This window comes from Zingiber officinale, chromosome 7A (genome assembly GCF_018446385.1).
Source record: "Zingiber officinale cultivar Zhangliang chromosome 7A, Zo_v1.1, whole genome shotgun sequence".
Taxonomy (NCBI): domain Eukaryota; kingdom Viridiplantae; phylum Streptophyta; class Magnoliopsida; order Zingiberales; family Zingiberaceae; genus Zingiber; species Zingiber officinale.
In genome coordinates, this window is record NC_055998.1 from 80,636,258 (window position 1) to 80,664,145 (window position 27,888).

General features: G+C 37.5%; 1 protein-coding gene and 1 long non-coding RNA gene across 2 annotated transcripts; one reads left to right on the forward strand and one right to left on the reverse strand.

Moving 5' to 3' along the window:
* Window positions 1-13,105: 13,105 nt before the first annotated feature.
* Window positions 13,106-14,195, reverse strand: LOC122000210. Its single transcript, XR_006117023.1, has 2 exons — window positions 14,136-14,195; window positions 13,106-13,301 (listed from the first exon to the last, which is right to left on the reverse strand). It is a non-coding gene; the product is annotated as an uncharacterized LOC122000210 (long non-coding RNA).
* Window positions 14,196-18,433: 4,238 nt separating this feature from the next.
* On the forward strand, window positions 18,434-21,234 carry LOC121999471 (receptor-like protein EIX1). Its single transcript, XM_042554152.1, has 2 exons — window positions 18,434-20,344; window positions 20,389-21,234. Exons 1-2 carry the CDS (start codon window positions 18,434-18,436, stop codon window positions 21,232-21,234), a joined length of 2,757 nt encoding a protein of 918 aa, XP_042410086.1.
* The last annotated feature ends 6,654 nt before the right edge of the window (window positions 21,235-27,888 follow it).

The window sequence follows — 27,888 nt, forward strand, 5'->3', positions numbered from 1 at the left end:
CTAGATCTGTGGATTGACCTACTGATACTATGGTACCCATATTATGTATATATGGATTTTTCTATGCTGATCAGGATATTCCATACTTATTATGTTCAGGACCATAGGTTTTTTTTGATATTCTATCTGACCTGTGTATTCTAGATTTTGGTATGTGACCATCGCTTTTACAGTACCCATTTTGTATATATGGATATGGTTATGTTGATCAGTTTTTGTTATGTATAGTGACATGCATCATGATTGCATGCTGTGCGATTGTCGGCTCCACTATGGTTGAGCCCATCGCCAGTTACATGTACTGCACACACCCCCACTCATGGTTTAGTGGTATATCAGGCAGGTGTGTGGCGGTTCTGCTGTTTGGCTCCGTTGGTCATATGACTCAGCGTGGTAGCCGGCAGTCAGTTCCGCTCTGTTTGGCTCCGCTGGCATTTAGTGTAGCAGTGTAGTAGCCGGCAGACGGTGGACTCTGTTTGGCTCCGTTGGTCAGGTGACTCAGCGTGGTAGCCGGCAGAGATACCTCCCCGTCATCGTGTACCGGGAGTTGAGAGCATTGAGCTCCCCCATTTATGATTTGGGGTCACAGGACAGGAGTACTCCGACAGCATCCCGTCCACTCGGTCACTCATCAGGAGTAGTGACGACAGAGTGCACGGTTGTCACAGCCCTACCCACTCGGTCTCACCATTTGTGTGTGAGATGACTGACTGGCGTCAGGGGTGACCAGGACGCATCATTAGCATCATATGCATTGATGCATTTATATTTTTATGATTGTGTTTGCTGCATTTGGTTGCTGCATTTTGGTTGGATACATACTTTTGACCTGCAAACAGGATTATTGACACTTTCGGTTTGATGACCTTTTTGTCTGGCTAGGAGTTCCTGGTGAGTACAGCTTCCTCAGTTACCTTTCAGTTTTGCGTATTCCCTATATATGATTAGGAAGTTGTATTCCATGTTTGTTGCTGTTAGATATATCTTACTACTCATGTCCATTGGAATTCGCTGAGTTGTTGAACTCACCCCCGTTGACACTATCTTTTTCAGGTACAAGGTTGGTTTTGGTGTCGCTTGGAGTATCCTGCCTGCTGGTCCCCACGTCACATCAGAGGACTTATCGGTTTCACGTATGTTTTGTTTGTTTTATGTATCAGTTTGTTTAGCTCTGTACTCTGGTTTTATTTTTGGAGGGTTGATGTTGTTATGTGGTGTTTTGTATTTGTTATTGGTTGTGTAAGCCTAGCCGGCTAGCAGTTTTGTGTTTTGGTTTTGGTACAGCCGAGTAGGCTGAATTTGATATTAACTGCGTGGTGTTTGTTTTCTTTTATTGTTATTATTCCAGCCGCATGTGGCTGAGGTATATAGTGCTTGTAGAAAAGTTTTAGATTGTCCGCCGTACAGGGGAGATGCTGCCGAAATTTCTTCGGACAGAGACTCCTCTGGGGCGTGACATGGCACATGTATGTGCCACCTCATGGAGGTTACAAATTCCATCTTTAATGGCCACTTAATGCAAAAGGGGGTTACACTTCTTGAGGTGGTCGGCCACTTTTGTTGTGAATGAAAAATTTATTTTTCATTCAACTCTCATTCAACTCATCTTCTTCCTCCTAGAGCTCTCTCTTTTTGCTCTCCCTCTTCTCCTTGGCCGAACCACCTAGGTGCTGTCATCATCATAGTTGGCACATGTGTGTGCCACCTCATGGAGGTTACAAATTCCCTCTTTAATGGCCACTTAATGCAAAAGGGGGTTACACTTCTTGAGGTGGCCGACCACTTTTGTTGTGAATGAAAAATTCATTTTGTTGGAACCCCAAGGTTGTTTTGGTGTGATCAACAAGTTAAGTTAGGTCCTGTGTATTTAACCTTGTGTCTAAGTGTGCAGGAGCTTAGGAACACAGGTACTCGAGTGGAAGACGCAGCTAGCGAGAAGGACCGCGAGGGACGAGGGGCTGCGGAAGAGTACACCGGCGAGAAGGGCGCGGTGGTTCCGAGGGACAGCCGGGGCGGAAGATTGCTCGGGGAGCAAGAGGCGCTAGCGAGAAGGTCGGCGAGGGGCGAAGCTGCGGATGAGTCTGTTGGCGGGCGAGAAGGAAACAGCGGCAATTCCGAGGGGCGAGCGGAGGAAGCACACTCGAGAAGACCGGAAGTTGGGTTGGTGAGCCCTTTTCCGGGCGAGATCACCCAAGCAGCGGATCGGGCGGAAGAACCGGACGGCGGGAGCAGAAGTCCCGGATGAAAAAGTCAACTATGTTGACTTTCGAGGTCCGGGGCGCCCGGACCCATCCGGGGCGCCCGGAACCCTTCCGGCCGGAACAATAATGTTGACCAGATCGAGAATTATCTCGATCTGAGCGTTGGGGATAAATTTTATCCCCAGCGCCGGAACCTTTCGGGCGCCCGACCAAACTCATCTGACCTTGGTCCGAAGCTTTCATCAGTTCAGAAATTGTAAACAACACTTGTGTGCTTCCATTTCTTTGATTAGCTTCTTTCTTTTTGTGCCTACACTGCTGTAAACGAGGCTTCTCCGCCTGAAGGAGTTTTTAGTGCAACAATCTTCCTTGGATTAACAACCTCCCCGGTTGTAACCAAGTCAAAATCGGTGCCTCGTTTTTATGCTTTATTTTCTGCTTAATCTATTCTTTTCAAGTGTTAGCTTAATTGTCCGAGAAAGGGTTGTGTTTTACTCAGGGCTATTCAACCCCCCCTTCTAGCCGGCCGCATCGGTCCTACAAGTGGTATCAGAGCCGAGGCGCTTCAGGAGGACTAACCGCCGAACGAAGCAACAAGATGGCCGGATCCAACATCCACGCACCAAAATTCGAAGGGGACTTCGCTAGCTGGAAAAAGCGAATGGAGGTATTTCTTGAAACAGATTATGATTTATTACTAATAATGGAATTTGGCTATGAAGTACCAGAGGGCAAAGCAAGAAATCAATGGTCAAAGAAGGAGCAGGCTGACCACGTGGCAAACAAGAAAGCAGAATTTCATCTGCTAAGTGTACTTCCAACACAAGAAGTCAATCGAGTCAGTACCTACAACTCGGCAAAGGAGCTTTGGGATAAATTCCTTGAGTTACACGAAGGAACATCCGAAGCCAAACTTGCAAGACGGGATTTACTTCGTAACCAGCTTACAAACCTCCGATTTGAAGAAGGTGAAACAATTGCACATCTACACTCGAGGATTCAGGAACTCATCACCAGACTTACGAATCTCGGAGAAGAGGTAAGTAACCGAGATTCGCTAAGGTATGCCCTAAATTCCTTTCCTAGAAACTCAAAATGGGCATCACTAGTAGATGCCTTTTACATTTCAAAAAATCTAGAAAAAATTTCATTAGACGAATTCTTTTCAACTTTTGAAGTGCATGAGTCAAGATGTGCAGGTCCGAAGGAGCCCAAGAATAATGTCGCCCTTAAAGCTTCGAGAGACGAACCGAGTCGAATCTTCTCTCGACGACGAAATGGTAATGATGGTAAGACGATTTAAAAATATTTGTAAATCTAGGAAATCTAACCATCCGCAAGGAAGAAAGAAAAGAACCATCCACTGCTACCATTGCGATGAAGAAGGCACGTCAAGGACAATTGCCCTAAACTGAAGAACAACGGGAAGGACAAGGGTAAGAAGCCTATCCAAAATCGCAAGGCCCTAAAAGCGGCGTGGGACGATACGTCGTCGGAATCGAGTCAAGGAGTTCTCCGGGCTCGCGTTAATGGCGAGTCATCAAGACGACGATTGCGAATCAAGCTCTTCCGAAATGAGCATCGAAAGCATCAATGAAGGGGAGCCACGTCCGAAGAACAGGGGGAGAAACGACAACGAGATCGACAAGGTAAGTGAGGTACGATCTCTTCCTCCTAATAAAATGTTTAAATTCATTAAAATTTTAACAAAAGATTGCTGCAAATTAGAAAATGAAAATAAAAATTTAAAAGCAATATTAGCTACATCTTGTCCGTTAGAAATGCTAGATAAATCAAATTTAGAAAATGAAAAATTAAAATTAGAAATTCAAAATTTAATTTTTCAAGTAGAAAATTTGAAAAACTCTGCTTGCTCATCTAAAACCAATTTTAGAAGGTTCAATAATTTGAATTGGTATTATAGATATCACCAGGGACAAATTAAAAATATCTCTAGAAAATATGTCCCTAAAAACTTTTTAGTTAATCCAGTAGGTTGGAACCTATATTGGGTTCCTAAATCATGCTTAAATTAATTTTAAAAGTAAAATTAGCGCTTTAAGTGAGAAAATTAAATAAAGAATTTCTTTATGAGGCTTTGTCTAAGGAAGTAGTTGTTGCTCCAATAACCAAGAAGGTCTAGTGCCTCGCCACGACCTGGAAGCCAAAATATTGAAATAAATGTTTAATTAACTTACTAATGAAGCATTAATACAAGAATTAATTAGTGCTTGAAAAAGGTTATTCAAAACATTTTATTTCAATTTACCTACTTAGAATTTTGTTATTTTTATATTCTCAAAAATTATTTTTTCCTAAGTTAAGAACTTTTTTTTGAAACTAGAAATCTCAGCTTTAATTACTTAGAAAATTTTCTAAATTTCTTAAAAACTTAGATTTTTTTATATTTTCTAAGTCTTTAACCCTTAGATTTTTTTCTTGGAACCCCATTTTTTGTGATCAAAGGGGAGAAGGGAAAGTATAAGTCTAGGGGAGGTAGATAGAATTTAATTTTTCTATCTTTTTGCACTTAATTGCAATTTAAGTTAATTTATTTTTTTTATATATATTTACCCTAGCTTAACTTGGGTTGATCACACCAAAAAGGGGGAGATTGTTGGAACCCCAAGGTTGTTTTGGTGTGATCAACAAGTTAAGTTAGGTCCTGTGTATTTAACCTTATGTCTAAGTGTGCAGGAGCTTAGGAACACAGGTACTCGAGTGGAAGACGCAGCTAGCGAGAAGGACGGCACGTTGTGCGTCCGAGGGACGAGGGCTGCGGAAGAGTACACCGGCGGACGAGAAGGAAGCGCGGTGGTTCCGAGGGACACCGGGGCGGAAGATTGCTCGGGGAGCAAGAGCGAGCTAGCGAGAAGGTCGGCGACCGAGGGGCGAAGCTGCGGATGAGTCTGTTGGCGGACGAGAAGGAAACACGCGGCAATGGGACGAGAAGCCGGAGGAAGCACGCTCGAGAAGACCGGAAGTTGGGTTGGGTGAGCCCTTTTTGGGCGAGATCACCCAAACGAGCGGATCCGGAGGAAGACCGGACGAGCTGAACCGAAGCAGAGGTCCGGATGAAAAAGTCAACTATGTTGACTTTGAGTCCGGCGCCGGGCCGGGCGCCGGACCCATCCGGCGCCGGAACCTCCGGGCGCGGAACGATAATGTTGACCAGATCGAGAATTATCTCGATCGAACGTTGGGGATAAATTTTATCCCCAGGCGCCGGAACCTTTCAGCGCCCGACCAAGCTATCATCTGACCTTGGTCCGAGCTTTAAATCAGTTCAGAAATTGTAAACAACACTTGTGTGCTTCCATTTCTTTGATTAGCTTCTTTCTTTTTGTGCCTACACTGCTGTAAACGAGGCTTCTCCGCCTGAAGGAGTTTTTAGTGCAACAATCTTCCTTGGATTAACAACCTCCCCGGTTGTAACCAAGTCAAAACCGGTGCCTCGTTTTTATGCTTTATTTTCTGCTTAATCTATTCTTTTCAAGTGTTAGCTTAATTGTCCGAGAAAGGGTTGTGTTTTACTCAGGGCTATTCAACCCCCCCTTCTAGCCGGCCGCATCGGTCCTACACATTTTTCATTCAAGGCTCATTCAACTCATCTTCTTCCTCCTAGAGCTCTCTCTTCTTGCTCTCCCTCTTCTCCTTGGCCGAACCACCTAGGTGCTAGCACACCTATTGTTTGGTCTTCTCCACCTAATTAGTTCCTGTGGATACGCATAGAGAGTTGTCTACTTTGACAACTTGAGATCCAACATCTCCTTGGACAAGCGGGACTCGCGAAGGTCACGCATCAAGGGTAAAAGGTTTTCTCCATGTAAATCTAGTTTAGAACTAAGTCTAAGAAACTCGTACTCATAGTTTTTCGAAAGTTTTATTCTTCGCACGGATCCGATGGCGGGGTTTCGGGGTTTCCGCGATGCGAAAAAGCGGTTTTCGCGGCCCGAAAAACCCAACAAGTTGGTGTTGGCTTTTTGAACAATTCAAGTATTATGTGACACAAGATAAACAATTATGTGTTATTTCTGATAGACACTGTGGTATTTTCATACAATGTCAAATTTAGAGGAATGAAAGGAACCAATTGCATATCATAGATTTTGCCTTCGACATGTTCAAAGTAATTTCATGACAAAGTTTAAGAATATCACTTTGAAACATTATTGTTGGCCTATTGGCAGTACTACTCAAAGATGGAAATAAGTCGGCAGAGTCTTAGTTACAATGGTAACCATCGATAGGGATGTCTCACAACAAACACTTCTGAGAGTTTGAACAATGTATTACGGGGGGCTAGATTGTTGCCAATTAAGGCATGCATTGATTTGTCATTTCATAGAACTGTTCAACTTTTTCAAAGGTATAAACAGGTAGCACATCATTGTAATACAACCCTCCCACCACATAATTGAAGTAAATTTAGGGAGGCTGAAAGACATGCGCAAGGACATCACATTGATGAGTTTAACTATGCAGATGGAGTGTACAAGATTGTAACAACAAGACAATTGAATGGTAAAGGTGGTCATGTACACACAATTCTTTACTATGAAAATGATTGCACATGTGGAAAGTGGCAAATGCATAAATTTCCATATTCACATGCAATTGTTGTTTACCGACATAGAGGGGATAATGTTATTGACCTTGTGGATGAAGTTCACACCACACAGACTTACATGACATAATATTCTGGCAATTTTTATCCTATTCGTCATAAGGATTATTGGACAAATCCAAGTTGGGAGATTCAAGCAGATTTCTCAAGATTGATCAATCATGGTCGGTGTAGGCGACGTGAAAGTCGAATACAAAATGAGATGGATTTGAGGCACCCTGATGAACCTCGTAAATGTGGAAGGTGTCATCAAATTGCCCACGACAAGAGAAATTGTCAAAATACATACCCTAAGGTTGATAATGAAGTCGATGGTTGATGTTTTTTAATATATTTTATCTCAATACATGAATACTATGTGATGGGAGTTAGTATTTTGTTAATTTTTGTATGTATAAGATTATATCTCATACATTTATGTCATTTGGGATTTGAAACCTTGTATAACTTTATTTATACTCTATTATGTTGTTGTATTTTTGTCTTCATTTGTGTTTTTTTGTTACAAATAGGGTTGTGCAATCGTTTTAAATCGAACCGACCGAACTGATTAAGCCCTAAACTGAACTGACCGAACCTTTTTCGAGCAGACCAAACCGACCGAACTTTTCAAAAAAACCGAACCGACTGAAAAGATAAAACATCAGTTAATTTAGTTTTCTACTGAAATAACTAAATTTTCTATCCAATTTGGAAAGTCCAACATTGCAACAGCCAAGTCATGGTTCTCACCATAATCATGTCGTGGGGTTATCATATCCAAGTTTTGGTCTAGCTGTGGTGAGCAGTGAGCACCTTAATCACCACAACACTGCTTTAGAGATGCAACCTTCATACTATTCCAACTTCCAAGTTTCAAGCTAAGTGCGATCATATCCAGGTTTTGTTGCGTGCTTTCTAACTCACAGACAACGGTCGATGAAGCCCATAGTGAACAAGGATGCGCGTAGTGCCTGATATTTCAAGCCCTGATAGTTTGAGATGAGTTTAATCGGTTTAACTAAAATTCGATTTCCAAAACCAAAACCGAACTGATTAAATCGATATTTTTAGAAAAAAAATGAACTTACGATTTAACCGATCCGAAATTTTAATTTCGGCCAGTTTAATCGGTTAATTTGGTCTACATGAACTTTTGCTCACCCCTATGTGATGCATGATGGTGTGAGTTGCTTTGAGTGCATGATCATGTAAGTGAATTGTGTGATGATCAAGGAGTTTACCTCAATTGTAGAGGATAAACTCTTAATTATATTGTATGGTTTGATATTTGGTTTGAGAGTCTGTACCTCTCAAATCAATACAGATGTATCTATTTCCATGAAAGTTGTACAAATATTTTAAAAAAAATCATTTTCTGTGTCAGCAGAACAATATTTCCATTATTTTTTCGTATCTGTTATATTCGTATTTTTTAAATGCGAAAGCTATAATTTCACATTTAAAAAATGTAAAAGATGTAAAAATAGGAAATCCCTAAACAAATATAGAAGTTGTTCTCGGATATCTCTCAAAAAAATTCCAAATACAAATGTTCTGTCTTAATCATGGATAGATGGAACAGCCGCAGTAATTATCACAGACTCTACCGTTCCAGTTCCAATATCATTTCATGAAACGGTTAGTATGCGGATATATTAAAAAATTAATAATCATTATATAATTATTATAAAATAATAAAAATTTACTTAGAATTTGATTTAATGAATTTTTTATAATTTATATTTACAGTATTGGTGATTTAAGAATTATGAAAATAACCTATATTAAATATTTAATCATAACTATTTAAGGATATGCCTAAAATACTAAACAACATTATAAAAAGAATAAATAATAAATTATATATATTGGATGATAATAATAAAACTATTTAAAATTTAATTAAATTAAAGTTATTTTGGAAAATAATAATATAATTAATATTATTAAGAAAACAAATTTATATGATTATATAGATTTTTTTAAAGATTTTAAATGAATTTTTATTTTATTCTATTATATTTTAAAATGATTATATTTTTAGAAAATGAATTTTATTTATTAAAATCTAAGTTCTTATTTCTCTCATGCCTAATAAACCCTAAACTGTCGCCACCACCTTCTTCTTCTCGCGATCTCGTGCTCGGCCGCCCCATGAGTTGTCCAATTAGGCCACGTCGGAGCGCCTAAATCCTAAACCGTCACCGCCACCTCCTCCTTCTTCTCGCGGTGCCTGCCTAAACCCTAAACTGTCGCCACTGGCTTCTTCTTCTTCTCGCAATCTCGTGGTCGCCCGCCCCATGAGTTGTCCGATCATGCCACACCGGAGCCCCTCATTCCGAAGGATTAGAAGGCAAGTCTGGCTCATTGTGAAGGATTAGAAGGCAAGGCCCAACTGTGAATATTAAGACCCGATTCTCGTCGAATTCGCCAACATCGAATTGTACTCTAGACAGTGAGTTTTATGGCTTTAAAAATCTTCTTTTTTTAAATAATAGTTCATAAGGTAATATATTGATGTATTAAATATACCATGTACTTAAGGATGTATCCCACATGTGTAGGATAGTTATCAGTCTTGATGGTACACATTTGCGAGAGGCTTAAAGGAATGATGCTTGAAGCTGTTTCTAAGGATGCAAATAATCGTATATTACCTGTTGCTTATGCTATAGTGATAAGGAGACTATAGTTAGTTGGTGTTGGTTTTTGAACAATTCAAGTATTATGTGACACAAGATAAACAATTATGTGTTATTTCTGATAGACACTGTGGTATTATTCATATAATGTCAAATTTAAAGGAATGAAAGGAACCAATTGTATATTATAGATTTTGCCTTCAACATGTTCGAAGTAATTTCATGACAAAATTTAAGAATATCACTTTGAAACATTATTGTTAGGCTATTGGCAGTACTACTCAAAGATGGAAATTTAACAGATTTAGGAGACAGATAAGGGCACTTGATCCAGTGGCATGACAATATTTGAGAGATATTAACGTAATTCGGTGGAGTCTTACTTACAATGGTAGCCATCGATGGGGATGTCTCACAGCAAACACTTCTGAGAGTTTGAACAATGTATTACAGGGGTCTAGATTGTTGTCAATTAAGGCATGCATTGATTTGTCATTTCATAAAACTATTCAACTTTTTCAAAGGTATAAACAGGTAGCGCATCATTGTAATACAACCCTCCCACCACATCATTGGAGTAAATTTAGGGAGGTTGAAAGACATGCTCAAGGATATCACATTGATGAGTTTAACTATGCAGATGGAGTGTACAAGATTGTAACAACAAGACAATTGAATGGTAAAGGTGGTCATGTACACACAATTCTTTACTATGAAAATGATTGCACATGTAAAAAGTGGCAAATGCATAAATTTCCATGTTCACATGCAATTGTTGTTTGCTGACATAGAGGGGATAATGCTATTGACCTTGTGGATGAAGTTCACACCACAAAGACTTACATGGTGTAATATTCTGGCAAATTTTATCCTATTCGTCATAAGGATTATTGGACAAATCCAAGTTGGGAGATTCAAGCAGATTACTCAAGATTGATCAATCATGGTCGGTGTAGGCGACGTGAAAGTCGAATACAAAATAAGATGAATTTAAGGCACCCTGATGAACCTCGTAAATGTGAAAAGTGTCACCAAACTGGCCACAACAAGAGAAATTGTCAAAATACATACCCTAGGGTTGATAATGAAGTCGATGGTTGATGTTTTTTAATATATTTTATCCCAATACATGAATACTATGTGATGGGAGTTAGTATTTTGTTAATTTTTGTATGCATAAGATTATATCTCTTACATTTATGTCATTTGGGATTTGAAACCTTGTATAATTTTATTTATACTCTATCTTATGTTGTTATATTTTTGTCTTTATTTGTGTTTTTTTCGTTACAAATAGGGTTGTGCAATCTTTACTCAAGATTGATCAATCATGGGCGGTAAAGGCGACGTGAAAGTCGAATACAAAATAAGATGAATTTAAGGCACCCTGATGAACCTCGTAAATGTGAAAAGTGTCACCAAACTAGCCACAACAAGAGAAATTGTCAAAATACATACCCTAGGATTGATAATGTAGTCAATGGTCGATGTTTTTTAATATATTTTATCTCAATACATCAATACTATGTGATGGGAGTTAGTATTTGTTAATTTTTGTATTTATAAGATTATATCTTGTACATTTATGTCATTTGGGATTTGAAACCTTGTACAACTTTATTTATACTCTATCTTATGTTGTTGTATTTTTGTCTTCATTTGTGTTTTCTTCATTCCAAATAGGGCTGTGCAATCATTTTAAACCAAACCGACCGAACTGATTAAGCCCTAAATCGAACCGACCGAACCTTTTTTGAGCAGACCGAACCGACCGAACTTTTCAAAAAAATTGATCCGCCCGAACTAATAAAACATCGGTTAATTTGGTTTTCTACTGAAATAACTGAAATTTCTATCCAATTTGGAAAGTGCAACAGCCAAGTCATGGTTCTCACCATAATCATGTCGTGGGGTGATCATATCCAAGTTCTGGTTTAGCTGTGGTGAGCAGTGAGCACCATCATCACCACAACACTGCTTTAGAGATGCAACCTTCATACTCTTCGAACTTCCAAGTTTCAAGTTAAGTGCGATCATATCCAAGTTTTGTTGCGTGCTTTCTAACTCACGGACAATGGTCGACGGAGCCCAAAGTGAACAAGGATGTGCAGGGCTTGAAATATTCCGGCCCTATGCAGGGCCTGATATTTCAAGCCCTGATAGTTTGAGATGGGTTTAATCTTTGTTTAACTAAAATTTGATTCCAAAACCAAAACCGCACCGATTAAACCAATATTTTTAGAAAAAAAATAAACTTCCGATTTAATCGATCCGAAATTTTAATTTCGGTTAGTTTAATCGATTAATTTGGTTTATCCAAACTTTTGCTCACCCCTATGTGATGCATGATGGTGTGAGTTGCTTTGAGTGCATGATCATGTAAGTGAATTGTGTGATGATCAAGGAATTTACCTCAATTGTAGAGGATAAACTCTTAATTATGTTGTATGGTTGGATATTTGGTTTGAGAGTCTTTATCTCTCAAATCAGTTTTTAATACAAATGTATCTATTTTCATGAAAACTGTACAAATATTTTTTAAAAAATCATTTTCCGTGTTAGAAGAACCACTACAAAAAATAAGACATTTTGGGACAAAATTGGGGACGAATTTTAAAAAAAAAATCGTTGCAAAAATTTTAGGGACAAAAATTGGGACGAAAATTTTTTCGTCCCAAAATGGTTGATGCCAACTTTTGGAACGAATTATGGATTGTTGCAAATTTGGGAACGAATTTGGGGACGAATTTGGCGACGAATAAAATTTTCGTCCCCAAATTCGTTGCAAAAAAGTATACAAATTAGCAACGAAAACTATTTTTGTTGCAAACTTAGGAACGAATTTGGGGACGAATTCACATAAATTTTCCACCAAATTTGTCTCTATTTTTGCAACAAATTTGGGGACGAATTCAGTGACAAATTATATTTTGTTGCCAAGTTTGTCCCTAATATTGGAACGAATTTGGGGACAAATTCGGTGACAAAATTTCTTTTGTTGCCATTTTTGTTCCTAAGTTTGCAACGAATAATAAATTTGTTGCAAAATTGGCAATGAATTTGGCAACAAAAACTTGCCAAATGCTTTGACAATTATAAGATAAATTTTCGTCCCAAAATTCGTCCCAAAATCTAGGACGAAATTTAGGACGAATTTTGGGACGAAGTTTGTGATTCGTCCCAGAATTCGTCCTAGAATCTGGGACGAATTTTGGGACGAATCCACAAAATTTGTCCCAGAATTCGTCGCAGATTTTTTGTTGCCATTTTTGTTCCTAAGTTTGCAACGAAAAATAAATTTGTTGCAAAATTGGCAACGAATTTGGCAACAAAAACTTGCCAAATTTTTTTATAATCATATGATAAATTTTCGTCCCAAAATCTGGGACGAATTTTGGGACGAATTTTGTGGATTCGTCCCAAAATTCGTCCCAAAATCTGGGACGAATTCTGGGACGAAAATAATTTTGTCCCAAATTACGATAGAATTGGGACAACTCATTTTCGTTACCAAATTCATCCCTATAGCAAATATTTTTTTCCAGCTTCAATTTATTTCTGCAATACAATCCAAATACATAAAAATAATATGCATTCAACACATCCTAATTTAACATCAACACATCCTAATTTAACATCAACACATCAACTCATAATTCAAGAAATATAAAGATTTCAACAAAGTTTACATACAAGATCCATCTTGTTCAACAAAGTTTACAAGTTCAACAACCCAAGTCCATCATCCATCTAACAACACTAAGAATACATAACTTTGATCCCCAACACATCAACCCAAGTCATATTCGTGTGCCACAAAATCTTTGATCCCCATAAAATCTCCTTTGCCTACATAACAACAAACAAATAAACTAGATTATGTGTAACAAGAAAGATTGTAAATATTATACGATATAGCCATGTAAAAAGAATAATTAAAAACAAAACATAAATGTGAAATTCCTTAAACATTCTAATAAAAGCCCTAATTCTAATAAAAGTCATATTTACCAACGATATGAATCATCCATGTCATAGCAACGGTAAATAAAATTATAAGAATTATTTTGAAACTAAGTACATGTATCGTAACTATGATACAACCTAATATAATTGGCACATCATATAGAGAGAAAGAGAGAGAGATCTTGTGAAGTATGGTATTAGGGTTCAAATTTCTCACTTAGTTAACTTTATTTTTCATTTTAATTTGCTGAATTTATAGTTTTATCTTTGGTTGGTATTTAATGTAAACTAAAGGATGTTTAAAATAATTGTTCCTTTCATTGTGTTAACTAGTTGACAATTTCATATGAATAACTTTAGCACATTTTTAACAACTCTTTGCAAAATTTTAAAGTAGGAGGATGCATCGTTATCTAGTAAAGAATTTTAGAATAGTGTGATGTAATTCTAGATGAAATATAGAACTTTTATGTATCTATATAGTTTTGAGATTGTACATAGATCAAATTCAGAACTTTTATGCATCATTATCATTGAAGACAAAACAAGAAAAAGCAGCTTATCAAAAAGAAGGAACACAATTAAACAACTATTTAAAGCTAACTTTAACATAATTATTTAAAGTTAACTTTATATAATTAAACAACTATAACATAATTATTTAAAGCTAACTGTATATATAGATCAGTAAATGCATATTAATGAACTTAGGAATACCGAAAAGAAGTGAACAAATACAGCTGTCTTCAACTACAGTGAGATCACACCAAATTGAGACCTGCACAAACAACATTATAAAATCAGGACAAAAATAAAATCAGAGTATTAGAGAGTTCATTCATATTGCCTAGTTATGCTTTAATTTTGTTACTGGTGCACAACTAATAATCATATAGATTAGTCCAGTGATAAACTCAGGAGTTAAAAATTGAGTAGATACAAAATTTAAAAATTGCCTCAGTCCAGTGATAAACTCAGGAGTTAACCCCTGACGATTAGGCAAATTTTTGTTATACATCCAACTTCGCTCATTCTGCATTTTACCTGAATTCAACTATTCAGTTAAACATTATTAAAAGTTACTATAGATAAATCTTATCATTGAAGACAAAACAAAAACAACAGCTAATCAAAAAGAAGGAACGCAATTAATCAACTATAATATAATTAATTATTTAAAGCTAACTTTATATACAAATTAGTAAATGCATAATAATGAACTTAAGAATACCGAAAAGAGGTCAACAAATACAGCTGTCTTCAACTACACTGAGATCACGCCAAAATGGGACCTGCACAAACAACATTATCAATTAAGGCAGTAATTTTCGAATATTAACTTAAATTTCAGAAGGTCTACGACGGCAGCCATACGCCATCCAGCCATCGCCTGGCAGCGGCCAGCCACACGCCGGCCAGGCAGCGGCCTGCCGGGGCCAGACAAGGACTGCCGGAGGCGGCAGTCCAGGCAGCGCCTGGCGGCGGCCAGGCAGCGCCTGGCGGCGGCCACGCAGCGCCTGGAGGCGGCCACGCAGCGCCTGGCGACGGCCAGGCAGCGCCTGACGCCGGCCAGGCAGCGCCTGCACGCAGGCAACCCACGCCGGCAAGCAGCCCCGCGACGCCGACAGAGAGAGATCAGAGAGCAGAGGGCAGAGGGCTTACCAAACGAAAACCTTCCACCGCCGATCGTCGGAGATCACGCCGTCGCCGGTCGGAGATGCGGCCGAAATCCTGGAAATCGCAGCTGCAAAGGGGAACGGGGGAGAGAGAGGAAAGAAATGAGGGAGGGGAAAAAGAATCGGGTAGAAGATTAGAATGATCTAGGGTTTTTAGGAACAAACCTTTTTTGTTCCCAATTTCGTCCCTAAAATTGGGACGAATCCATGGATTTGTCCCAAATTTTGGGACATATACTGGATTCGTCCCAAAATCTGGGACGAATTCAGAAATTTGTCCCAGAATTTAATATTTTTTAAATAAAAGAGGAACAAAATCAAAATGAATAAATACGGACCTAGAGACATCGGAATTTGATGAAACAAGTTTCTATGTGCTCGTATCATTATCCTGATCGTAAATCTATCAATAAAAATATTTTTTACCAAATAGATATATTTTTGGAATTTTTTAATCCCAAATTGACCTAATTGGGAGTTAAAAATTCAAATCGCTTAAAATATTAATTAAAAATTATGGATGAAGACGTATTTACGATCAGCTCAATGATACGGACGCATAAAAACTTGTTTCATCAAATTTTGATGTCTCTAGGTCCATATTTAGGCCTTAGGTATTTGATTTTATTTATTTAAAATTATTTTCAGTTTTGGGACGAATCCTGGATTCGTCCCAAAATTTTATTTATTAAAAAATAAAAAAACAAACTTGGACGCCTTAAATACGGACCTAGAGACATCAGAATTTGATGAAACAAGTTTCTTTGTGCTCTTATCATTATCCTGATCGTAAATCTATCAATAAAAATATTTTTTACCAAATATATATATTTTTGGAATTTTTTAATCCCAAATTGACCTAATTGGGTGTTAAAAAATCAAATCGCTGAAAATATTAATTAAAAATTATGGATGATGACGTATTTAAGATCAGTTCAATGATACGGATGCATAGAAACTTGTTTCATCAAATTCCGATGTCTCTAGGTCCATATTTAGGCCTTAGGTGTTTGATTTTATTTATTTAAAATTATTTTCAGTTTTGGGACGAATCTCTGGATTCGTCCCAAATTTTGGGACGAAACCAGAGATTCGTCCCAAAATTTTATTTATTAAAAAATAAAAATACAAACTTGGACACCTTAAATACGGACCTAGAGATATCGGAATTTGATGAAACAAGTTTCTTTGTGCTCGTATCATTATCCTGATCGTAAATCTATCAATAAAAATATTTTTTACCATATATATATATTTTTGGAATTTTTTAATCCCAAATTGACCTAATTGGGTGTTAAAAATTCAAATCACTGAAAATATTAATTAAAAATTATGGATGATGACGTATTTACGATCAGCTCAACGATACGGACGCATAGAAACTTGTTTCATCAAATTCCGATGTCTCTAGGTCCATATTTAAGCTTTCGGACACTAATTTACAACCGTTCACTACAAACACCTTTTTTGTTAGTATCAACGTATATATGTTTTAAAAAATATATACCTAGAGACATCAGAATTTGATGAAACAAGTTTCTATGTGTTTGTATCATTATCCTGATCGTAAATCTATCAATAAAAATATTTTTTACCAAATAGATATATTTTTGGAATTTTTTAATCCCAAATTGACCTAATTGGGTGTTAAAAATTCAAATCGCTGAAAATATTAATTAAAAATTATGGAAGATGATGTATTTACGATCAGCTCAATGATACGGACGCATAAAAACTTGTTTCATCAAATTCCGATGTCTCTAGGTCCATATTTAAGTTTTCGGACACTAATTTACAATTATTCACTACAAACACCTTTTTTGTTAGTATCAACCTATATATGTTTTAAAAAATATATACCTAGAGATATCAGAATTTGATGAAACAAGTTTTTATGTGATCGTATCATTATCCTGATCGTAAATCTATCAATAAAAATATTTTTTACCAAATAGATATATTTTTGGAATTTTTTAATCCCAAATTGACCTAATTGGGTGTTAAAAATTCAAATCGCTTAAAATATTAATTAAAAATTATGGATGATGACGTATTTATGATCAGCTCAACGATACGGATGCATAGAAACTTGTTTTATCAAATTCCGATGTCTCTAGGTCCATATTTAGGCCTTAGGTGTTTGATTTTATTTATTTAAAATTATTTTCAGTTTTGAGACGAATCCAGGAATTCGTCCCAAAGTTTGGGACGAATCTCTGGATTCGTCCCAACTTTTGGGACGAATCCAGAGATTCGTCCCAAAATTTTATTTATTAAAAAATAAAAAAACAAACTTAGACGCCTTAAATACGGACCTAGAAACATCGGAATTTGATGAAACAAGTTTCTATGTGCTCCTAGCATTATCCTGATCGTAAATCTATCAATAAATTTTTTTTTACCAAATATATATATTGTTGGAATTTTTTAATCACAAATTGACCTAATTGGGTGTTAAAAATTCAAATCGCTTAAAATATTAATTAAAAATTATGGATTATGACGTATTTTGGATCAGCTCAACGATACGGACGCATAGAAACTTGTTTTATCAAATTTCAATGTCTCTAGGTCCTTATTTAGGCCTTAGGTGTTTGATTTTATTTATTTAAAAATATTTTCAGATTTGGGACGAATCCTGGATTCGTCCCAGAATTTGGGACAAATCCTGGATTCGTCCCAAAATTTGGGACGAATTCTCGATTTGTTCCCAAATCTGGGACGAATCCAGGATTTGTCCCTAAATTTGGGACGAATTTTAAATTCGTTCCTGATTTGGGGACGAATTTAGCAACGAATTTTTTTTATGTTGCAAACTTGAAACGAATTTTGTTTGTTGCAAGTTTTGTTGGTTATTTGTCCCAATTTTGGGATGAATTATTTTCGTTCCAAACTTTTGTCCCCAAAGTTATGTTTTTTTTGTAGTGAACACTATTTCCGTTATTTTTTTATATTTGTTATATTCACATTTTTTAAATATAAAAGTTATAATTTCACATTTAAGAAATGTAAAAGATGTAAAAATAATAATAATAAAATAAATTATTTTTCTAAGTGTGTAGAATGTGTGACATTTACTTTTTTTTTCTGCAGATTCGCATTTGGTAAATGCGAAATGATAGCTTTCACATTTACAAAATGTGAAACCTTGTAAATTCTTTTTTTGTTTGGCATACGTAGAATGTTTGTGATTTCCATCTAGTTTCACATTTGCAGAATGCGAAACTTATTTAAGTTTCGCATTTTACAAATGCACACAAAGATGACTACTCTCAAAATAAACACATTGTTCTCCACAATTTAAGAAATTGGTATATTTCGGGAATTTTGTAACATCTCATGGCTACTGCTGCTATACTCAAGCTTCTCCTTTACCTCTTCTGGATTTCTCTCTTATTTCTCTCTGGATCGTTGCAACTCTGCATAGAGGAAGAAAGGAAGGCTCTGCTGAGCGTGAGAAGTGGTTTTCCTAGCGTCGATAGAGTGCTATCTCCATGGAAGGGCAATGAGTGTTGCAGTTGGAATGGTGTAGGATGCAACAGCATCACAGGTCATGTTATCAAACTTGACTTCTCTTTTAGATATCCTTTGCATCGTGGTATTTTTTCCAACAGAAGCGAGGTGCATCCTTTATTGTTTCATTTGAAGCATTTGAAGTATTTAGATATAAGTGGGAACAACTTATCAAGCCATCAAATTCCTGGCTCGATAGGATCTTTAACTCAATTGCAGCACTTGGACCTTTCGGGATGTTGGTTCCAAGGAGAAATTCCCTACCAACTTGGCAGTCTCTCCAACCTGCGTTACTTATCTCTGTCTTTCAACGAGATTTCAGGACAAATACCAGCATCTTTTGTCCATCTCAGTAATCTGCAGTTCTTGGACCTGAGCTATAATAACATCAGCGGAGAGATACCAGAAAATATTGGCAACCTCAGAAACATAGAACGCTTGTTCTTCTGTTATAATCAGATCGAAGGTGTAATACCAAGAAGTATAGGAAACTTGACTAAAATGCTAGATCTGAACCTTTCTGCTAATAGAATTGTCGGGGGATTACCGGAGACTATTGGCAATCTAACTGCATTGCAGAAGTTGGACTTATCGGGTAATCAGATTAATGGAAAGATACCAGATTCAATGAGAAATCTCCTTCAGTTGGATGTTCTTAGTATCTCTCAGAACAACATAAGCGGATCGATTCCTGATGCCTTGGGAAGTCTATGCAACTTGAGTACAATCAATCTCTCTTATAACAGCATAACGGGGAGTGTTGTTGAATTCTTTGAACAACTATCAAGATGCAGAATTAACAAAGCTCTTTCCCATGACTTGCATGACAATCAGTTTAGTGGTCTTTTTCCTAGTCCTTTTGAGAGGCTTCAAAGATTAGTTTTTCTTGACCTTGGTTCCAATCAATTGAGCGACTCAGTTCCAGCATCCTTGGGGAAATTGTCTGCATTAATGACCTTAAGTCTATGTTCAAACTATTTGGTTGGAGATATCACAGAAGCCCACTTTGCCAATCTCACAAATTTATATTACATGGATATATCTGACAACAACTTGTCAGTCAAAGTGAGCCAAGATTGGCTTCCTCCATTTCAAGCAGTAGGAATTCGAATGGGCTCCTGCAACTTGGGACCCAGATTTCCTCCATGGGTGCGGAACCAAACCATTTTAAATGAGCTAGACATATCAAACAATGGAATATCAGATGCTTTTCCTGATTGGTTTTGGAGCTCGTGCACATCCAACTTGGAGCTAGATGTTTCTCAAAATCATATGAGAGGAATGTTGCCACGCTCTTTAGAATGCTTCAAGGATGTATGCAAATTAAATTTAAGTTACAACAACTTTGAAGGCTTCATACCAAGAATGCAACTTTCGGATGCATATTTGGACTTCTCTTACAATTCCTTCTCTGGACCTATTCCTAGTAGCTTGGCTGAGAATGCTGTGTATATGTCTTTGTCAAACAACAAATTGAATGGTAGTATTCCATCCTCCATTTGTACAGGAAATTTTCTAGAAGGAATCGACCTTGGCAACAATGATTTATCTGGAACACTCCCTGATTGTTTCAGATATGAATCAGAATTGATGATTCTCGACGTTTCAAACAACAAGTTATCCGGCAGGATCCCTAGCACACTTGGATTTTTACGAAGACTCCAATCGGTGCACTTGAATCACAATAGACTCTCTGGCACAATTCCCACAACATTGATACAGTGCATTGCACTTGTGGTAATTGACTTCAGCTGGAATGAATTGTCTGGTGACATACTCAGTTGGATCGGACCAGAACTGTCATCATTAAGAGTCCTTTCTTTGAGGTCAAAAATAAGTTCACCGGTGAGATTCCATCAAAACTCTCGTTGATGCCTTCACTCCAAATCTTAGATCTTGCTCACAATCTTTTCTCTGGTTTGTTGCCTCCTAGTTTTGGTAATTTCACTGCTATGATGAAAAACCAGAACCATAAAATACCTTCACCACTAGACGCACTTGATTATTGTACCGAGAGCCTCATTATATTTGCCAAAGATTCATCACTTAATTTCACTACTACGCTTTCGTTTGTCAAGAGCATTGACCTCTCGTATAACAATCTCTCGGGCATGATTCCTAAAGAGCTAACAAATCTTAATGGCCTCCGCTACCTCAACTTATCTTTCAATTTCTTTTCTGGACAAATACCCGAGAAAATTGGTCTTATGGACCAATTAGAATCACTTGATCTCTCAAAGAACAATCTCTCTGGTAAAATCCCTTCGAGTATCTCTGCATTAACTTTTCTAACCGTCTTAAACTTGTCTTACAACAATCTTGTCGGGAAAATACCGCTGGGCCCTCAACTTCAAACCTTCACCAACTTGTCTTACATCGAAAACCCTGAGCTTTGTGGGGAACCACTTGAAATCAAATGTCTTGAAGACAACCAAACCAACAATGATGGAGTTACAGAAGAAGGGCACATGCTTGAAGATGGAGGAATTTGGTATTTTAGTGGCTTTGCTCCTGGATTTATATTTGGCTTCTGGGGATTCATGGGCGTAATTATGATCAAGAAGAGCATAAGAATCAAATACATTTTACTCATCGATAGCATAATTGGTTGGTTTATGCAAATGTAATGGGAACTAAGATTTAAATATGTCTACATTAATATATTCTAGGATTTATGGAGCTTGTAGTGCTTTTATGATATAAGACCAAGCTTGTTGTAATGAATTTAAGTTGATATTTGACATTTAAGTCATGAATCATATGTGATTGATATGAATATGATGAGTGAAATATTATTCATGACTTGAGGGGAAATGACCCAAAAAAAATCTCCTTTAACAATAGTTATTCTTGTATTTTTGTTGTAAGGCAATCATTTATGTAATTATGATCAAGAAGAGCATACGAATCAAATAATTTTACTCATCGATAGCATAATTGGTTGGTTTATGCAGATGTAATGGGAACTAAGCCTTAAATACGCCTAAATTAAATCTAAAATTTATGTACTTAATAAGAGTTTGTACTTTTAAGATGATAAGACTAAGCTTGTTGTAATTAATTTAAGTTTGATATTTGACATTTAAGTCTTGAATCATATGTGATTGATATGAATATGATGAGTTAAATATTAATAATGACTTTTTTTTTAGCAATAGTTATTCTTGTATTTTTGTTGCAAGGCAATGATTCAAACCTTTGCTTAAATTTGTTACATAGGAGAATAAAACATTTATTAATTTTCTCTTTCTTTGTCACCTTATATATAGATTAGTATAAATCAGTATTTCAAGGCAAGTAAAGGAATTTGCTTAGTTTCTCAACTTATTTGTCACCTTGATTCAAAAGGAACTCAGTATCCAACTCTAGATTCTCGTCTGTATTTAAAATTATCTAACAGTGCAGTTCAAAATATTGCCAACTCTAAATCATGCATGAAATTTAAAACAAAATCGAGATACTGCAGTTGGTCTCAATAAAATAAATTGGAGTTTCTCAATGCTCAACACATCAAGATTACGTTTGGTTGGATGTAATGTAATTGAGCTTGTAATGTAATTAAATTTCTAATGTAATGTAATATAATCCTGATTACATTACTACATTTGGTAATATAATGTATGTAATCTTTGATTACAAGGATGATTATATTCTTTTGTTTGTTGTCCATTATTTTTTATAAGGAATGTAATTCGTATTTTTATAAAATGACAAAAATATCATACGACCTCTACCGGTGGGCGCTACATCTCCGTCGGAGTTTGCGGTCGTCGCCGGCCGCCGCTGCCGCCGCCGGTCATCGGTCGCCGCTGCCGCCGCTGGTTGCCGGCCAATCGCGCGGCCGTCGCCGGCGGTGGGCAGCGGCGGGCGACAATGGGCGATGACAGATTAGGGATATATTTGACATTTAAATTTTTGTTAAACGATGACCTTGTAATATAATCGGATTACAATGTGTTTATTTTGTAATTCAGATTACAAAACTTTATTACATTTTGTAATCTAGATTATATTACATTATAAGTTTAAAATGAAACCAAACAAATTAATCAGCCTTATAATGTAATCTGGATTACATTACAAGACAGATTACCCCCTACCAAATACAGCCGAAATAGAAACTTGATCAGGTTGAAGTCATCTGGCTCGATCGGGCTTTTGATCCTGCCAAGGCTTTTGATGGCTGTAGCACTTTATCCATCACAGGGGAGCAATTTAGCCCTTCAAATGGAGTACTATCTAGATCCAGATATCCTCTGGAGAACCTTAAGCATCAAACATAAAGTTGAAGATCCTATTATTTACGCTTTCTTTACGAGATTACAAACTCAATTTAAAACAATTTTTCTTCACGACGAACAAACTTAGGTGTGGACTCTGGTTGTAACATAACAAAATAAAATATGTGGGATCGTCACATCAGCCGCTCCCTATAATCGGTCTCGCGCATATGGAGGAAGATAAATGGTTGTAACATAACAAGATTATATTTAAGGATGACACTAGAAGAACCCATAAATTCCTAGTATATGTTGTAAAATTAGTTTTGAACCCCATAAATTTGAATGACATAGATGTTTCGTTATCATCCATCTCATTCACGATTGTTTCTAAAGACAATTTTATTTCCTTAGAAATTCTATCATTTGTCAGGTTAATTATATGGCTTTCAGTGCTCAATTGAGTTGAAAACTTTCTCAACAATGACTAGCAGTTAAGCATCATAAAGTAAGAAATCATTCAAAGATCTTGAGTTAGTTAATTAATGAGTTTAAGTCTAAACAAGCTGCATATCTTGAATATATAAATCCATGTAGTTTTCTTGCATCCATCTTTTGCCTATGAACTTCATCGCTGATGGTTTTAGCACGTGGTCAATGTTTTTTTGAAAATGTTTAACATCGATCTTTATGGTTAAACAGGAACCCATGGAATTGGCTTTATGGTTTTAGCACGCGGGCAGGACTGCGACAAGTGCTCGCGTCTCCAAACTACCACTACATCAATGTAACCAAGACGGATAGGATGCAGAGTAGCTATCTAGCTACATAACAAGAGGGTTAACTGTGTGACTCCAGCTACCACTATGTATAGTGGCTCAGCGGCCACGACAGAACAAGCTCCGCTCCAAACTACTGTAGGATCAGAAAGACGCGAGGGGGGGGAGAGTTAATAGCAATCATCGAAAATCGATAGTGAATTAAAATAGGTACACAATGGAGGAATAAAAGAAGAAAAGAAAATAGAGAAGTCAAGCGCTAACACAAGTTAGTTTTACTTGGTTCGAAGCCTTCAACGACTCCTACTCCAAGACTCGCACTCGACGAGTGCGGTCGTTGCCCAATCCACTAATAATTTGAATGGTTACAAATTGAGTACAGGAACTATATATGAAAATTGCCAACAACAAAAAAAAGTGAGAAAATATTGATTGTCGGTTGTCAGAGGAGCATCACAGTGTCACAAGAGTTTTTTCAGAGAACCGAGAAAGAGTGAAAGTCGTAGTAATTGTTGTTTTGAAGCTCCTAGTCGAAAGCTTTAAATATGTTCGTTCCAGGCACCTAGAACCCCTCCGAGCGCCTGGACCACGTGGCTCGGCCACTCGATGCACTCCACATTAGTTTGTGGATGATTTTTGCAGTCCAAGCGCCTGGACCGACTTCAGGCACCCGGATCGCCAAGGCTTCTCCTCCTAAAAAGGGTTACTCCTCGGCAATAAAAATAGGTTCATCCTATAAAATAGAGTTAATACAACTTAGTAGATAGGAGTAGTAATTAGATCTCGTCTCCTCGAAATCAAGATCTAGTCAAGATCTCAACTTAGGTTTTCCAAATGGACTTAAATTGGATCGACGCCTACAGTTCCCTTAATGGGGAACGCATCCTCACTGGATCTTTCCTCCAGATATTTACCTTCACTTACCAACTGCAGACACTTGACTTACCTTTGACCCACCAGGTCTTCCCGCTAGTTGTCAGGTCCACAGACTTAATTGGACTTCGGCCGGTTGTTAGGTCCCGCGGACCCAATCGGACTTCCCGCCATATATCAGGCCCTACGGACCTATCTGGACTTCCCACCAGCTATCAGGTTCCGCGGACCTAGCTGGATTTCAGCTTGGTGTCAAGTCCTCCAGACCAGTCAACTCTTGCACTTGGTAGAAAGGTTAAACAAACAACACATCTAACTTTAACCTATTTGTTATAAATCAAAACTAGATTATTAGTGAAACCTGCACCAACAGCTACCACTCCCCCCTGAGTGGTCGAATGGGCAACTAAATATGACTAACAACTAGGACACACCACAAGGGAGCAATGGTCGTCAACATACATATAGTTCAATGATGAACATGATGTAAATAATCATAATACCAATACGATCATCATCAATGCAACATCTCAATCATCATAAATATCTCCAGTATATGATCCATCTAACACCTATATCTATAGGTATGGGTAGATCCAACTAGTGTCTACTAAACAATAAATATAATAAGTAGCAACACTAAACACGTACACATCATACACATATGCACCCTACAACATATATATAATCAACATAATACCTTTAATAGTCATACCAAACGAGTATATGTTGGTGCAATTTGTACTAATAATCTAACTCAGGTTTTGATGAATGATAAGTAGGGATGACAATTTCACCCAAACCCGATGGAGGATCCGACATCCGGCCCGAATGGAGGAGGGTATGGAGGGACTATCAATACCTGATACCTGACTCGAATACCCGATTAAATAATATATATACATATATTAAAGGAAATTTTCTTTTTCCAAAATTAACTTACAATTTTTGTTGATATTAGGAGGAGACTATATAGATGTTTAATCTATTTTTTTAATTATATATATTTTTTTAATAGGTTATTAATTTTAATATATTTTTGTTGAATGATAATAGTTGGATAGAAAGAAGAAAAATTATAACTATAGAAGATATCCGATCATTTAATGGGTATGGGTATACCCATCGGAGATCCTATACCCGATGGGTATGGGGACGGAGGATATAGAATCCGACCCGAATCCGACTCATTGTCATCCCTACTGATAAGTGGATTAAAGTTAGAGTGTTTTGTGATCTAATTACTTTACCAAGTGCAGGAGTTGACGGGTCTAAAGGACCTGACACCAAGCTGAAATCTAGTTAGGTTCGCGAGACCTGATAGCTGGTGGAAAGTCCAGATAGGTCCGCAGGGCCTAATATCTGGCAGAAAGTTCGATAGGGTCTACAGGACCTGACAATCAGCCGAAGTCCAGTTGAGTCTGCTGACCTGACAACTTACGAGAAGACCTTGTGGGTCAAAGGTAAGTCAAGTGACTGCAAGTTGTAAGTGAAGTTAAGCAACTAGAGGAGAGATCTAGGTGAGGACGCGTTCTCCGTTGAGGGAACTATAGGTGTTAGTCCAGCCTAAGTCCATTTTGGAAACCTAAGTTGAGACCTTGACTAGATTCTGGTCTCAGGGAGACAGGATCTAATTTCTATTTTTATCTTATTAATGTTGTGCTAACTCTATTTTACAGGATAAATATATTTTTTTGTTGCATGTACTAACTTTTTGTTGCAGGGAAGAAAAGAGACAACAAGTGGTCCGGCGCCCGGAGCTGGTCCGGGTGCCCGAACTAGTCTCGCCCGGGCGGGTGCCGCAGTCACCTAGGTGGTCCGAGCGCCCGAAATTGGTCCAGGCGCCCGAATTACAAAAGTTGGAGCACGACGACTGGCCAAACCCATGTCAGCGGTCCAGACGTATGGAAGTGGATAAACTTCGTGGATGAAGTTTCAACGAGAGATCATCATGTCAGCAATGGTCCAGGCACCCGGAATGGGCCTATATCAGGTCCTTCGACCAGCAGCTTTAGAACAACATTGACTACAACTTTCATATTCAAGTTCAGCTCCGAAAAGGCTCCAATGACATCGAAAGGCTGCTCCGAAGTTTGAGGAATAAGAGATTTCAATTTCCTTTCTGTTTGTCAGTAACAAATTTGATTTTCAGTTCTTGTACTCAATCATTGTAATCATTTTACAAATTGATACTGATTGCTAAATGAAAGCGATTGACGATCACGAGCATTGGAGTAAGAGTCGTCACAGGCTCCGAACCAAGTCAAACCACCTGTGTTAGCATTGTTTTCTATTTCTTTATTCTACTGCATAACTCATTTTCAATCACAATTTTCGACGATCGCTATTCACCCCCCCCCCCCCTTTAGAGACTTTATATAGCCTTATCTAAAGAAATGTCTCCGAAGACATCAAAGGAGATAGAGGATATGAAGGCAGTTCCTTATGCTTCGGCTGTAGGAAGCCTTATGTATGCAATGCTGTGTACGAGACCTGATATCTGTTTTACCGTGGGCATGATTAGCAGATATCAAAGTAACCCTGGACAAGGACATTGGACTACTGTAAAGCATATATTGAAGAAGGACTAGAGATTATATGTTAGTTTACCAATGAGACGATTTGCTCCCTGTGGGTTACATGGATTCGGATTTCCAATCAGATAGGGACAACAATAAGTCTACATCAGGCTATGTGTTTACTTTAGGAGGTGGAGCCATTACATGGAGGAGTGTTAAGCAGAAATGCGTTTTAGACTCAACCATGGAAGCTGAGTATGTGGCAGCATCTGAGGCAGCCAAAGAAGTTGTATGGCTCAGGAACTCTCTAATGGACTTAGATGTGATTCCTGGTTTGCCCAAAATCATCACAATTTATTGTGATAATAGCAGTGCAGTTGCAAACTCGAAGGAACCATGAGCTCATAAGGCGAATAAACATATAGAGCGCAAGTACCACCTGATACGAGACATCGTCAAGTGAGGAGAAGTTGTCGTCGCCAAGATTGCATCAGCAGATAACCTGGCAGATCCTTTCACTAAGGCCCTTCTAGCGAAAGCTTTTGATCGGCATGTGGAGGGGATGGGAATCAGATGTATGGCAACAGATATGGCAGCTTAGTCTTTTAGTATAAGTGGAATATTGTTAGAGTGTATACTAAAAGTCTAGCTTTTGTAAACATTTATTTTTGAAATAAAAGAATCACATTGGTCAAATGTCTATATTTATTTGTTAAATATAGTTGTTCAACTAATTTATAAAATAGATAACATGGTGTGTGGTGTCACACACAGAAGATCATGTTATCAGCCCTTTATAAATTATAAACAGTTGCTAATGACTAAGATGGAAAGGAACAAACCATTGGTAAAGTCGTAGTGTAATTAAGTATTAGTTTATCTTGACTAAT

Excerpts from the sequence above, each read along its gene's own strand:
- LOC121999471 (XM_042554152.1), top strand. The coding sequence starts at position 18,434 with ATGGCTACTGCTGCTATACTCAAGCTTCTCCTTTACCTCTTCTGGATT. Across the intron at positions 20,345-20,388 it reads TACAGTGCATTGCACTTGTG|TTGGATCGGACCAGAACTGT; the intron begins GTAATTGACTTC and ends TGACATACTCAG.